This window comes from Gopherus evgoodei, chromosome 11 (assembly GCF_007399415.2).
Source record: "Gopherus evgoodei ecotype Sinaloan lineage chromosome 11, rGopEvg1_v1.p, whole genome shotgun sequence".
NCBI lineage: Eukaryota > Metazoa > Chordata > Testudines > Testudinidae > Gopherus > Gopherus evgoodei.
Window position 1 is genome coordinate 68,779,751 of NC_044332.1, and position 13,394 is coordinate 68,793,144.

Genomic DNA, 13,394 nt, shown 5'->3' on the forward strand with positions numbered 1-13,394 from the left:
TATGGGCTATATACACAACACTATGTTCCAGCATACATGAGACACAAATTAATTAACATCCCATGCTTTTGTATCACATTCCATCTGATTTACAGGTAAATATTTATTCAGATTTGTTAAAAATCTCTTTAAAATTATCCAGTCCAAGAAAACCTCATTTATTTAATGCACTGATAACGTTTTTTCCTCCAATAGCATTTGATTTAAAAAAGGAGTGCAAGGTAGAGATATAAGACCTCTTTTTAAATTTACTTACAGGCATACACAATTACATGATGAGCATTTTAGGGCTTCTTGTACAGTATTTCTCTTTTCCCCCTTTATGAAAAACAACTGTTATGTCTGCAAGCTGATTTCTAAGAGAACCCTTCATATGATGCTTAATATTTTGTTGCATCTAGGGTTTCAAAGCCATAAAATGCATCCAAAGAGAAAAATCTCACCTGCAAAAGATCATGAACTTTTAGATTAGCAAAAACAGATGTACATGAGGGGCATATGCAAACCACCATACGATGCATGCCATAAAACTGGTCACGACAGCATTCAGACACTCTGAATACAGTCAGCTGGGCAGACATGAGCATGTCTTGTATGTCATAAAGGCATATTGCTCGTTTCTAAATTTCCAATTTAACAAGTGATTTCTATTCACCTCCTAGTTCCACCAGACATCTCAGTGTAATTAAAGTCTTCTGTGATTCCCTGGAACTCTGCATATCCTGTTAGAGTATTAGTAAGAGACACAGTCACCACCTCCACAGCGCTACCTTCCCAAGATCACCCAGACAGCTCTTACCTCAATGGTATACTGTTCAAAAATCCGGAGCTGAAGAAAGATGTCTAGTTTAATTTTCCGCTCATGGAAGAGCTCTTCCATCTGTACCTGGGCCTCGTCAAGCTGCTGAAGGACAGATTCAATGTGGCTGATGGAGCTATTGTGTGGAGTCTTATTGTTGGATACCGCTGAGTCCCTGTGGCAAGGCAGGAGAACGGTTAAAGCTCAGCATTAATGCAAGAAAAGAGCAGGAATTAACCACTCAATTCTGTGCGCAGCTGAGAAGCGAGCCGAAGCACAAAGGGCTGGAGGAAGGTGTATGCAATGCTCATTTCTTCTGCTTGTTGAAATCCTGTGCTTCCTGAACTCAACGGCAAGTCAAAACAACGAGCGCATCCTTTCATATGTTGTGACACTTTGACCCCGATACACTAACAAGGAGTTGGAGGGTTGGGGAGCAGGATGGCCCATAAATCTGAACTGATCTCTTGAGGAATCTGACTGGCAATCCCATTTAATTCTAGACCAAATGACCCATTTCTTTCTACAATCAGCCTGTCTCAGGCATCATCCTCAAAGCTGCTACTAACATGCTGTAGATCTTTACAAGTTAAATTATGCCACCATTTGCACTGTTGCTAGTGAATTAAGAAAGTTGGAATTGCCTGTATTTTAGCCTAACAAGACTGGGATTTTTCTGATTCCCCTTGATTACTTAGAATGCAACATAACCTGGGAAAAATTCCAACACAGTAAGTATTTTAAAACACTAAAGACAGATTGTGACTTGCCCTTGAGTAGGTGCCTAGGGTGATGAGTAGGGTGCAAGGAATCTTCCCCTCACTGTACACTCCATGTGCCCAGGGGTGTTCAGGAACTGCTTCAGCTATGCACCCCCAGAGCACACATCATCCCAAAGGGAGCAGAGAGGAGAAAGGGCCATGGTACCACCCCCTAGTCTCCAATTCAAGCGGACAGGAGGAGCAGGTTGCACCATCTTAATGCCAGGGCTCTGCCTTAATGTCACCATCTGGCCCTGAGACAGTTGTGCATTATAAATACAGGGCAGAAACTATTTTCATTATTGTCACTTTCCTCATTGCTGGCTGTCTCACATTTAACACTAGGGATCTGGAGTCTGAAAGTTGGCTTGGGTTCTTTAATATATGTTTGTTCTGAGGGTTCTTAGGATAAATAAGCTTTTCAGGGCATTAAGGGTAAATTCTCTCCTTAGATATGCCAGTGTAGCTTCCCCTAATTTCAGCGAGAGCCATGTAGGCAGATCTGAAGACAGAACTGAGTGCCAAAGTTTTGGTGCTTAAGCTAAAACAAGCAAATTCAGAACAAAGTTATGTTTTGTTTCCCCCCATAAATTACATAGTAGCAGCTGCATTACTTGAGACATTTAAAATAAGACAGTTTGAAGCACTATAAAATATACTGCAAGGAAAAATCCTGCACTGGTAGTATAATAGGATGAACCAGCAGACATTTTCCATTGCTAGTCCCTATCAGTCTGTGATTCTGTCTTGAAAAAACACCAAACATGTTGAAACATCGATTCCTGGGACTGAAGCAGTAAACTGGCACTTCTGTGCAAGCACTGCAACCTAACCATGATACTGGAAGGTGATTAAGAATTTGTTCCTAGCCCTGTATAATGGGTGGTGTGTAGCTGCACCACCCCAGGAGAAGCTCCACAAAGAAACTATGACTTGAGCTCCCGTTTTGCACAGTTGCATGGGGAAGCATGCTGAGTTAGCTTATTACCAAACACAGCGCATTTCCCCACACTCCTGGCCAGCGAGCTTGTAGTCCATGGAACCAAGGCTCTGCCTTCTTCTGTCCTTCCTTACCCATTGGGTCACAGCAAGAAATATCAAGCAAGGAATCCCTGTTCTTCCCTCCTGCACTCAAAAGGCTGTGATCCAGGTAAGCCTTGTGCAGTTGTTCAGTGAGGCAGAGACATGTACACCCTATTTCCCCTCATGTAGCTGCACAAGGTTGAATCACAATCAAGCTCTATATAACCACATTATATATAGCAAAAGTTCTTGTGGTGGAATATATATAGCTGCATGTGGAGGAAGGGAGAGAGGTAGTTTGTATCTACAGATTCTGTATGGAAGACTAAAGAAGAATGAATAAGATTGTTGGCATTTAGTTAGTTCCCATTAAACAAGTTACTTCTTCTATTTTAGCGATGATCATTTGGTTACATTCCTGGCAGGTATTGGAAGATTCTTCACACTAAGATAAACTTCCCAATAAAAAAATATAGGGCTTGATTCTAATCTCGGTCACACCAGGAAAAATCAGTAAAACACCACTGAAGTCAAAGTTAAACAAGTGTAAATGAGAGCAGAACATGACCCTTGAGGTGGAATTTCTTGATAAGATACAGTCGCACAGGATAAGAGCAAAGTTTAAGAAACTCATATTTACTGAGATGAAGGAAACATTTCTTAAAGTCAGTCAATTAGCACATTCTAAATTGGGTAAAAAGAGCAGCTTTAATTTATAATACAAATGCCAATACAAGAACAATCTGACAGCATGAATAAACTACATGTATTGTACACAGTGAAATACTGTGGCCTATTATGTAACTATACAGGTTTTATTTACAGGCATACAGCTTCCATACAGCAAGAGTAATCATGTAACTCATTGGGCCTCAGCTCAGAACCATTTAACAATCTTCCATAAATATTCACTCAAAAATATTCACCTGAAAAACATTTAATCTATACATTTACCAAGCCATCAGATACAGCAACCCATGCTGATTCATACACTATTCTTCTTAGTCTCTACAAATCACTCCCTGCACTTTCTATAAAATACTAGTAGAGCCTGAATCATCATAAATATAAAAAAGGTAGTGAATAAATCCTCCTGTTAAATTGTAAGTTACATTTCCCCCATTAAATTGCACCTAACGCACAATGCTTCACCAGATTTCTTGACATCTCTCCTGAGGTAGGAAACATACCTGAGCTGTTGGATTAGATCTTCCCCTTCTTTAATGACATTGAGGGTAGCATCCAGCGTGGCTGTTTGCTGCTGTTGGAACTGCTTGATAAGCTCCTGAACCGCATCCACCGAGTCAGCACAGACGTCCTCTAAGAGCTCCTTCTGCAGATCTTCCATCCATGTCCACAGCTGTGAAGGAGGGGAAAGAAATACAAATCAGAAAGAGACAGAGGCTGAAATTTAACCCTTTTATCCTTTAATCCCATTTTAGAAAGCATTAATCAAGACTCTACACACAAATGGTTTCAGATGCTAAATGATACCTAAACTTATGGTTTTAAAATCAAAAACCTGTACTGAGTTCTCGATTCTGGCAGATGGAATTTAATTTTAAACATCAAAGTAAAATACACATATCAGAATATTAAGCATTTCATTTCTCAATTTAATTGGCATCTCAGTCTATTATATATCACTGTAACCTTAAACTAACATACTGCTGTAATGAACTCTACATACAACAAATACATTATAACCCCTTAAATTTGCAATGACCCAGTCCTATCAGGAGCTGAGTGTCCTCAACTCCCATTCATTTCACTTGGAGTTGAAGGTGTTCAGCATCTTGTAGGATCAGGCCCTAAGAAAATATATCCAGTGTGTGATATTTATTGATTGATAATCAGTTGTGCCCAGTCAACCATGCTTTCCATACAGTGTTTCTGCAATGTGCCCTCTGCATCTGAGATTGTGACTTTAGGATCTAGATGAAATCCAGACATTATAAGAAGGTGTCTTTGTTTTTACTAGACAGCAGTGACCCCAATCAATTCTATGCTGATCCATTCATTTAAAATGGTCCTGACTATTAGTTAAAAACATCATTTTACTAAGTGTTTAGATTAGAATTTCCAGCCAACTGTTCACTCACTGAAATCTGAACAGCAGACAAGCCCAAGCTCCTAGATAGTTACAAAGCCCCCTACAAAGCACTAAGGTTTCCCCATTAAGCTTGCCTTAAGAGCAGAGTAAAACTGTAGTAACTGAGCTGGAGATGTGCCAGCAAATCCTCATGGCTCTATGAGAGAATATTTGCCACTTGATGTGTCCCATTAACCCAGTCTCTTTTGCTCTCTGTCGCATCTTGGGCAAGGTGACAGGACAAGTCACTGTATTGGCAAGTGTCTCCATTCCAATTGTGGCAATTCTAAAAAGGACAGGGCTAATACATTGGGCAACAGTGGAACTGTGTTTTGTCTACTCTTCCATGCCGCTACAAAGTCATTCTCTCAAAAAGAGTTAGAGGTACACATCAAGGAAAAAACAGACCACTACATGGGAGAGTCAGTGAAGTGGGTAAAACTGTGTTGCTCTTCAGAATGAGGCCCAATTAACCATGAGCCTATTGATTTGTTGGGGGAATCAGGCTTCCTGTGTTCTGTTCCTAACTCTGTTACTGTCTATTTGTGTAACCATGGGTAAGTCACTTAGGAAAGCATTTTCAAAAATGTCTATATTTGCTTGAGATTGCACCTGAATATCTGAACTCATTAACTTCAGATCTTTCCAGAGGATGACCTTTGATTGTGAGGATTTGCATAACAAAAGCTATCAGAATTTAGGTTATCCTTGACTCAGACGGTTTTAAATCTTTAGATTCCACCAATCCCTGGGAAATCCTAATACAAAGGATCAATCAGTATTAATGAGATTATGAAGATATTTCAGAAACAACTTGCAAAAGGAATCTGACTCAAGTTTATCTTTATTTCACATCTCCCAGGTATTGTACTACTAGTAAATCCAATTAGAATAATTCACTAAAAAAGTCCCTTCATTTATACGCGCAGCAAAAGTAATAAAATGAAATCTACTATAGCATCACTCGGAGGTCAAGCTGGTTGTTAAGTGAGACCAAGAAGCCACACTGCTTATTTCAGGTTGATACAATTCAGTAAAACATTTTGTGTTTTGGGGGACTGATTTTTAATTCTGACGCAACTACTGAATTGATTTTAAACCCATTTGGCATATGAACCCTATCAGAAAGAGTTTATAATGCACTTCACTGTAGCCCTTCCCTGGATTCAATAACGCTTTTCCACCCTTTCTGTTCTAACGAGTGAAGGTCCCATGGTGTGACGGGGAATGATCACTAAATCATGTCAAAGGTTGCTATTCTGCACCTCAAGTCATACTTCTATGTTGCAATGTGCAGAGTATTACTGAGCACTGGTATTTCTTGTCAATGATTTAAGAGTTGTTATTCTCAGCTTAGAGTAATTGTGAGGCTCAAATTTAATCTGTTTCCACTAAAAAATGGAAATTGAATGCAGGAATCAACAGAAAATATCACTTGGTAAACACCATTTGTACCATGGAAACATTTACTAAGGAAATTTGAAAACAAATGAGTTGCACAAATTAAACAAACTGCCATCAAACTGCATTAAAAAAAACCTGTATGATCCATTGTTCATACCAGTGGGTCACTACATGATTTTCAGAGGTGCTGAGCATTCTCAATATCCACAGACATCAGTGGGAGTGGAAAGTGCTCAGCCTCTCTTAAAAATCAGTCCATTCCAACAACCGATTTTAAAAAGCAAGGCAACTTTTCATATCTATAAATCATTAGCTTTTGATTCAGATCATTTTTCAGTGGATAACCAGACTGAAAAGAATAAGTCATCAGACATATGGTACGTGGCCCATAGGCTTCCCTAGTCAGTGTAACATATGCTGCAGCTTACTCCTGGGCAGCCAGTTCATTTTAGGCTGAGTACAGATTCTGTTTTTCATTGAAACCCTTTATGTTTTGTAATAAAGTTTTTGGCATACATTTGCAGGAAGTGAGTTTTCCTCCTGCATTTTTAGCATTAGTAAAATTTGCAGTCACATACTTTCCATATGTAATTACCATTTTTATTATAAGTGCCAACAATGTGCATAGCTCAAAAAAAGAAAGCAGTCTCTACTCCATCTCGCTTCGCAGCTCATAAAAACAAAGACGACAGAAAAAACTGGAAAACCTACATGAAGCAATAATATAGAGGTATTTTTGTTCACTTGCTTATTCACATTTACTGAATTATGGTCTGCTGCAATAAATCATGGATGCAAATATTAATCATTAATCTCTAATGGTTAGCAACCTGATATGCACCTGCAAAAAAATATCCATCCACAAATTTTACAGTGCAAAATACATTCAGATGAAAATTTTGTAGTTGCAAACTGCAACTACAAGAAAGATTGGGATGAGTATTTAGCCCTTCTGGTCCATGAACAAGCTGTATACAGATAGTTTAAAAAAAAAATTAAGGCAACCATCGTTTCAAATAAGAAAAAAAGATTTAATTCCCTGATCACTAGATTGTTGCTCTATAGGGAAAAAAAACAGGCACTACTTTGGACCATCTGCCACTTTTCTTATGTATTGTAGCAACTTTCTCTCTGTTCCCCTCACCTATAATACACAGGCAGCTTCATTTGATGGAAGAACAAGACAGCTCTTTACCTTCAGCTTTGTCAACTGATGCAACACCCGTCAGTTTACTCAAGTACTTAATGAGAGCACTTACTGGAGGTTTGAAGGACACCTGTGTCTGTTACCTAGAAATTACTGCCTTTGACTTAGAACAAGGGACCACATCTGTCAAAAATCTGAAATCTGAAAAGATGATTAAGAAAACCTTGTCTGAGAGTGTGGAATAACTATTAAGCACTCTGTGCTACACTATCTTTGAATGCTGCTATTTCTAAATGCTATTCAGTTTCAATCCCTCAAAATATGATTTAAAAGTATTTAGCAATACAAGTAAAAAGCAAAATAAGGAGTGGGTAAATAACTATTGAGATTTTTACAGTTGGACTAATAATTAAAAATGAGAATAATAAAGAAAACAGACGACTTGTACAATCTCAGGGAGTACACAAACAACTATTTACAATATAAGGTATGATATATTTGCTTAATTTGCAATATAAGTTATGATACAGTGTCCTCTGAAAGTATGTTCATGGTAGGTCAGTAGGTTAATAGTCATCAGGACAACTAGAGCAAAAACAGTATTAAAAGAGAAATAAAGTAACCATCCAGGTTCTCCCACTTACACACTGAAAAAGTAGAGATAACATGTCACAAGGTATTTGTGAGAATTAATTAGCTCATGTTTATAAAGCACTTTGAATATGTCAAATGCTATCTAAATGTAAGTTATTGTTATGTTTTCTTGGGGTATTTCAACACCATTTTCATACGTCAGAAAGGTCCTATATTTTACATGTAATGATGGAAGACAGAAATATCAGTGGAAACATATTAAACAATATATTGATTGATAAGATATGACATGATCAGTAGAGTTGCCAGGTATCCAGGTTTCGATCAGAATGCCCAGTCGATAATGGATCCTGGCGGCTCTGGTTGGCACTGCCGACCAGGCTGTTAGAAGTCCAGCCGGTGGTGCACCTAGGGGCTGCAGGGACCTGGCAGCTGCTTCCTGGGAGCTGCAATTAGCACTGCTGGGACCCTGCATCCCAGCCCAGAGTCCCCAGCCGCACCCAAACTCCCTCCCGGAACCTGCACCCCACATTCTCCAACACCCTGCCCCAGCCCTGAGCCCTCTCCTGCACCTCAAGCCCCTCATCACTGGCCCCACCCCAGAGCTCCCCCCAGCCAGAGCCCTCACCCCCCTGTACCCTAACCCCCTGTCCCAGCCTGGAGCTCTCTCCTGCACCCCAAACCCCTCATTTGTGGCCCCACCCAGAGGTCACACCCCCAGCCCAGAGCCCAGACCCTCCCTGCACCCAACCCCCCCGCCCCAGCCTGAAGCCCTGTCCCACACCCCAAACCCCTCATCCCCAGTCCCACCCTAGAGCCTGCACCCCCAGCTGGAGTCCTCAACCCTCCCGCACCCCAACCACCTGCCCCAGCCTGGTGAAAGTGAGTGAGAGTGAGTGATGGAGGGAGGGGGGATGGAGCGATCAAGGGTGGGGCCCTGGAGAAGGGGCGGGGCAGGGGTCTTCAGTTTTGTGCGATTAGAAAGTTGGCAACGCTAATGACCGGATATCACAAATGAAATGTCACATGATTAAATGTCCATACTAAAGTGACAACACTGAAACATCACACGACAAGAGTGATGCAACCCAATGCTGCTGATAAAACCACAATGTGCAACTTCATGGTGTTATGCTGATAAGACATCCTGCAGCGAGATATAATATGACCAACATCATCAACAAAGTGCTTGTGAAGAAAGAACACGAGGAAAGAAGGGAACAATTTGTGAAGAAAGGATCTGATCCCTTCTTAACCTCTTTCTTGCTTTTTCATTCCCTTGCCAGTTTCTTGATATTCATTCTTGGTTAGGCTGCATCTGGTGCTTCTGTATGTGAAGCTGTTTTAATTAGTATCCTCACCCAGGGCAAAAGGATTTGCAAAGCCTAAACATCTGATGTTTTTTCCAAGTTCTGCATGGACCACACTGATACAGCACAGTATAATCTCCTCTTGAGGCAAACGTGCTAATGGCAGCTACACTTGCATCAAGCATGTAGATTCCCAAGAACATATATATACAATTCAGAGCCTAACCACCGCATGAGATGAAGGTGGCTTTACCGAGGAGTCTAATGTTCATGCTCTTTAGTTCTCCTCCGATTAGCATGAATTGCAAATACATGGTCTCCTTTTAGCAGTTTTTATTTTTAATTTAAGTTGTCTAGTAATTATGAAGACAATTAACTGAGAGACTGCAAAGAGAAGAAAAAATTCAACACTCAGTTATGCTGGTGTAAATCAGGAGAAATTCAGCTGAAGTCAGTGGAGTTACTCCAGATTTACACCAGTGTAACAAAGTAGAATCTGGCACAGGCGGTGCACCTAACAGCTGCAAGATCATGCACTGAACATTCATTGATTTATACTGATGGGAAGGGGAGCCATGAAATTCCCATTCAAAACTCTCTGGTTCATCACATTCCATAACTTTTCCAACAGGGGATTTAGATATCCCTCTTCCTCTACACATTTCCCTGTGGTTTGAATGATCATTTGCTAAACATACATACACATTTATCCGGATCTGCAGTTTCAATACCTATGTGTGCCTCCCCTCTTCTCCCCCATCGCCCCCCCCACTAGGAATTTCACTTGAGACAACTCTGAATCACTCTGTGAAAACTTTTGAAGGATTTAACAAAGTGATTTTGCCTTTCTGTAACCAAAGTCTCTTTCTGAAACCACCATCTTCTCAAACTATCATGCTAATATTAACCACTTTAAACTAGTTTTATAGACTCTGTTTATCAGGCACATGCATTTACGGGGACTATAACATGTTTTTGAGTGACAGGGATGAATTACAGGAGATTGCCAGCATACCTTTAATGAAGACTATTGAATACAGAAACTATCACAGATGTTGACAACGCATACTACCAGCTGTGCATATTACTAATAGTGCTGTATGCTCAGTCACAGATTCATTGATTCCAAGGCCAGAAGGGACCACTGTGATCATCTAGTCTGATCTCCCGTATAACACAGGATAGAGAACTTCCCCAAAAATAATTCCTGGAGCAGAGCTTTCAGAAAAACACCCAAACTTGATTCAAAAATGGTCAGTGATGGAGAATCCACCATGACCCTTGATATATTGTTTCAGTGGTTAATTACCCTCACTGTCAAAATGTACACTGTATTTCCAGTCTAAATTTGTCTAGCATCAACTTCCAGCCATTGGATCATGTTATATCTTTCTCTACTAGATTGAGGAACCCATTATTAAATATTTGTTCCCATGTAGACACTTATAGACTGTAATCAAGTCATCTCATAATCTTTTCTTTGTAAAGTTAAACAGACTCAAAAAGCTCAATCACAAGACAGCATACTTTCTCATCCTTTAATCGTTCTTGCAGCTCTTCTCTGAATCCTCTCCAATTTATCAACATTCTACTTGAATTGTGGGCACCAGAACTGGACACAGATTTCAAGCAACAGTTGCCCCAGTGCCAAATACAGAGGGAAAACAACCTCTCTACTCCTAGTTGAGATTCACCTATTGATGCATCCCAGAATCGCATAAGCTCTTTTGGTCACCTCATCACACTGGGAGTTCATGTTGAGGAGATTACCCACCACAACCCCCAGATCATCTTCAGAGTCACTTCTTCCCAGGATATAGTCCCCATTCTGTTAGTATTGCCTACTTTCTTTGTTCCTAGTAAGTATGTCCTACATTCTTTGTTCAGGGGAACTGGGAAAAGTTCTGTCCTCCTCACCTTGAGAGTACCAACGGAATGTACTATTTATATTCATTAAAAAGAGGAGTTTCTGTAGAATTTGCTGACTCATCAATGACTATGTTAAAAAAAAAACACTTTTTGCCTGCAGCGTCAACCTCTTACTTATGACAGGCCTGGCATATGAAGGGTTAATTCACAGCACACATGCCAAATCAGAGGTGGGTGTGTAGATGCAATGAGTCTCTAAAGTTAATAGTGAACATGGTCAAAGCAGAGAAAAAACAAAACAAAACAAACAACAGATGACTGAAAGGAAAAGGAGGACTACGCAGTGTACATTGAGCATGTGTCATGTTCCAGAGGAATCCCTTGGCAAGTTCATGACAGATGAACAGACAAGTTACTTTTCTTTTACATGGCTTTCTACATGCTAGATTTATTGAAATTTGGCCTACATGTTTGTGTTTACAATCATTTGGCTCTAGCTGATTTTTTTTTTAAGAGATCACAGATGGCAGAATTTTTATTCAATAGGGGTCTGGCTGTGTTTCAGACTCAGACTCTTCTGACTGGGTGTAGGGTGTGCTGCCAGGATACCTCAGCTCTCTCTTCCCTACTCCTTAATCCTTTGTAAAACAATCTTATAAATATAAATGAATTGGATCTCAGCACAGTCCTTGATGACCCTGCTCTCTTGCTTCCATAGCTTCAGAGCGTTGTTAACACTGCTATGGTATGTGACAGGTTTAAGCCTGTACGGGATCTCCCGGTGCAAAGGACTGGTGAGCATTTATGCTTCTGTCAAAATCATGGGCCAGACTCTGAAGTCAGTGGGAGTAGCAAACGCATACCTAAGGGCAGGATTTGTCCTACTGTGTTCATGATAATCAGTTGATGATGTTACAGGCTGATCTCTTTTATATTTAGCTTACATGAAACTATATGCATATACTTATTTATTATTTGTATTGTGTTAGTAGTGTACCCACACAGGCCACATCTACCCAATCAGTAATGCTATCTCATTGTCCCAGGCTCTGTAGAAATGTATTTAAAGACATTTCTCCTTTCTAACAATGGTAATGCATGTGTGTGGTGTTTTTTTTAAATTTTATGTGTTTGTATGCATCCATGGTGGTGACATCCATCTGATAAATGTATTTACTCTGTACCTTTAACAACTTCACCTGCTCTCTGCTCACTAATCCATTTTACAAGGACTACTTCTAACATTCCAAACATGTGAGCACCTTTACACAACTGCCATTTTTTAAAACTCAACCTGTCAGAAAGGTCTTTCCTTTCCCCCCTCAAATGGAGAGTCTTCCTCTCACAAAATCCCCCCAAACAAATTTCACAGATACAACACCCATAATATTCAGTACTGGACCAGGGCTTTATGTGTAAGGTTTGATATTTCACAATCTTGCAGAGCGGGCTGATATTTGAAAGTCAAATCTTCTAGGCAGCCTTGAAAATCTGAGCTGGGAGTTTTATACCATTTGAAAAGGAAGATTCACAACATTTCAACAAGACATGCAGCACTTGATTCTAACCCTGAAAGGTCCCAAGATATAAGATACTGAAACAGTTAAATGTTTATGTATAAAAAGCTAATTTTGGTCATTCTTACAGTGCTTTGTTTGTGTTTCATTTATTTTTAAAATGTATCTGTATAGTGAATTGAGGTGGGAGAAGTTAAAATGCCGAACAGCCCAGTGGACCAAAAATTAGATGAAGCTTCTTGGGTATATGGGTGAGCAGCTTTGTGTATTCAAAAGGTTGGACCTTCCCAGAGATCTTAAAAGTCGTCAGTTGAGTCATTTTGTTGATTATCCTGAACATCACAGCACTCTATCATTTGATGGGCATATTCTTCAAAATGACAATAGTAACAGTTAAATTTAAGCAATATAGTGCAAAGTATAGAACAGGGGTAGGCAACCTATGGCACGAGTGCTGAAGGCAGCACATGAGCTGATTTTCAGTGACACTCACACTGCCTGGGTCCTGGCCACCGGTCCGGGGGGCTCTGTATTTTAATTTAATTTTAAATGAAGCTTCTTAAACATTTTAAAAACTATATTTACTCTACATACAACAATAGTTTAGATATATATTATAGAGTTATAGAAAGAGAACTTCTAAAAATGTTAAAATGTATTACTGGCATGCGAAACCTTAAATTAGAGTAAATAAATGAAGACTCGGCACAGCACTTCTGAAAGGTTGCCAACCCCGGTATAGAAAAATAAACTGTAAAGCGGGTCAATTTAAGATGAACAACAGAATTAAACAGTATCCCAGAAACAGTCATGTTTGTTCTGTGATTAACTTTGGTTCATTGTCATCATCTATTCTGTTTGTTAGAATCAACAGCAGG

At 39.8% G+C, this 13,394-nt stretch overlaps 1 protein-coding gene across 6 annotated transcripts in view; it reads right to left on the reverse strand.

The window, feature by feature from the left end:
• Nucleotides 1-13,394, reverse strand: part of KALRN (kalirin RhoGEF kinase) — a 798,047-nt gene that overhangs the window by 289,697 nt on the left and 494,956 nt on the right. For all 6 annotated transcript variants that reach the window (XM_030580108.1, XM_030580107.1, XM_030580109.1 and 3 more), the window contains exons 12-13: nt 3,774-3,943; nt 800-974 (exon numbers count right to left, since the gene is read on the reverse strand). In XM_030580108.1, coding sequence (XP_030435968.1) covers nt 800-974; nt 3,774-3,943 — 345 coding nt within the window. The remainder of the gene's footprint in view (nt 1-799; nt 975-3,773; nt 3,944-13,394) is intronic.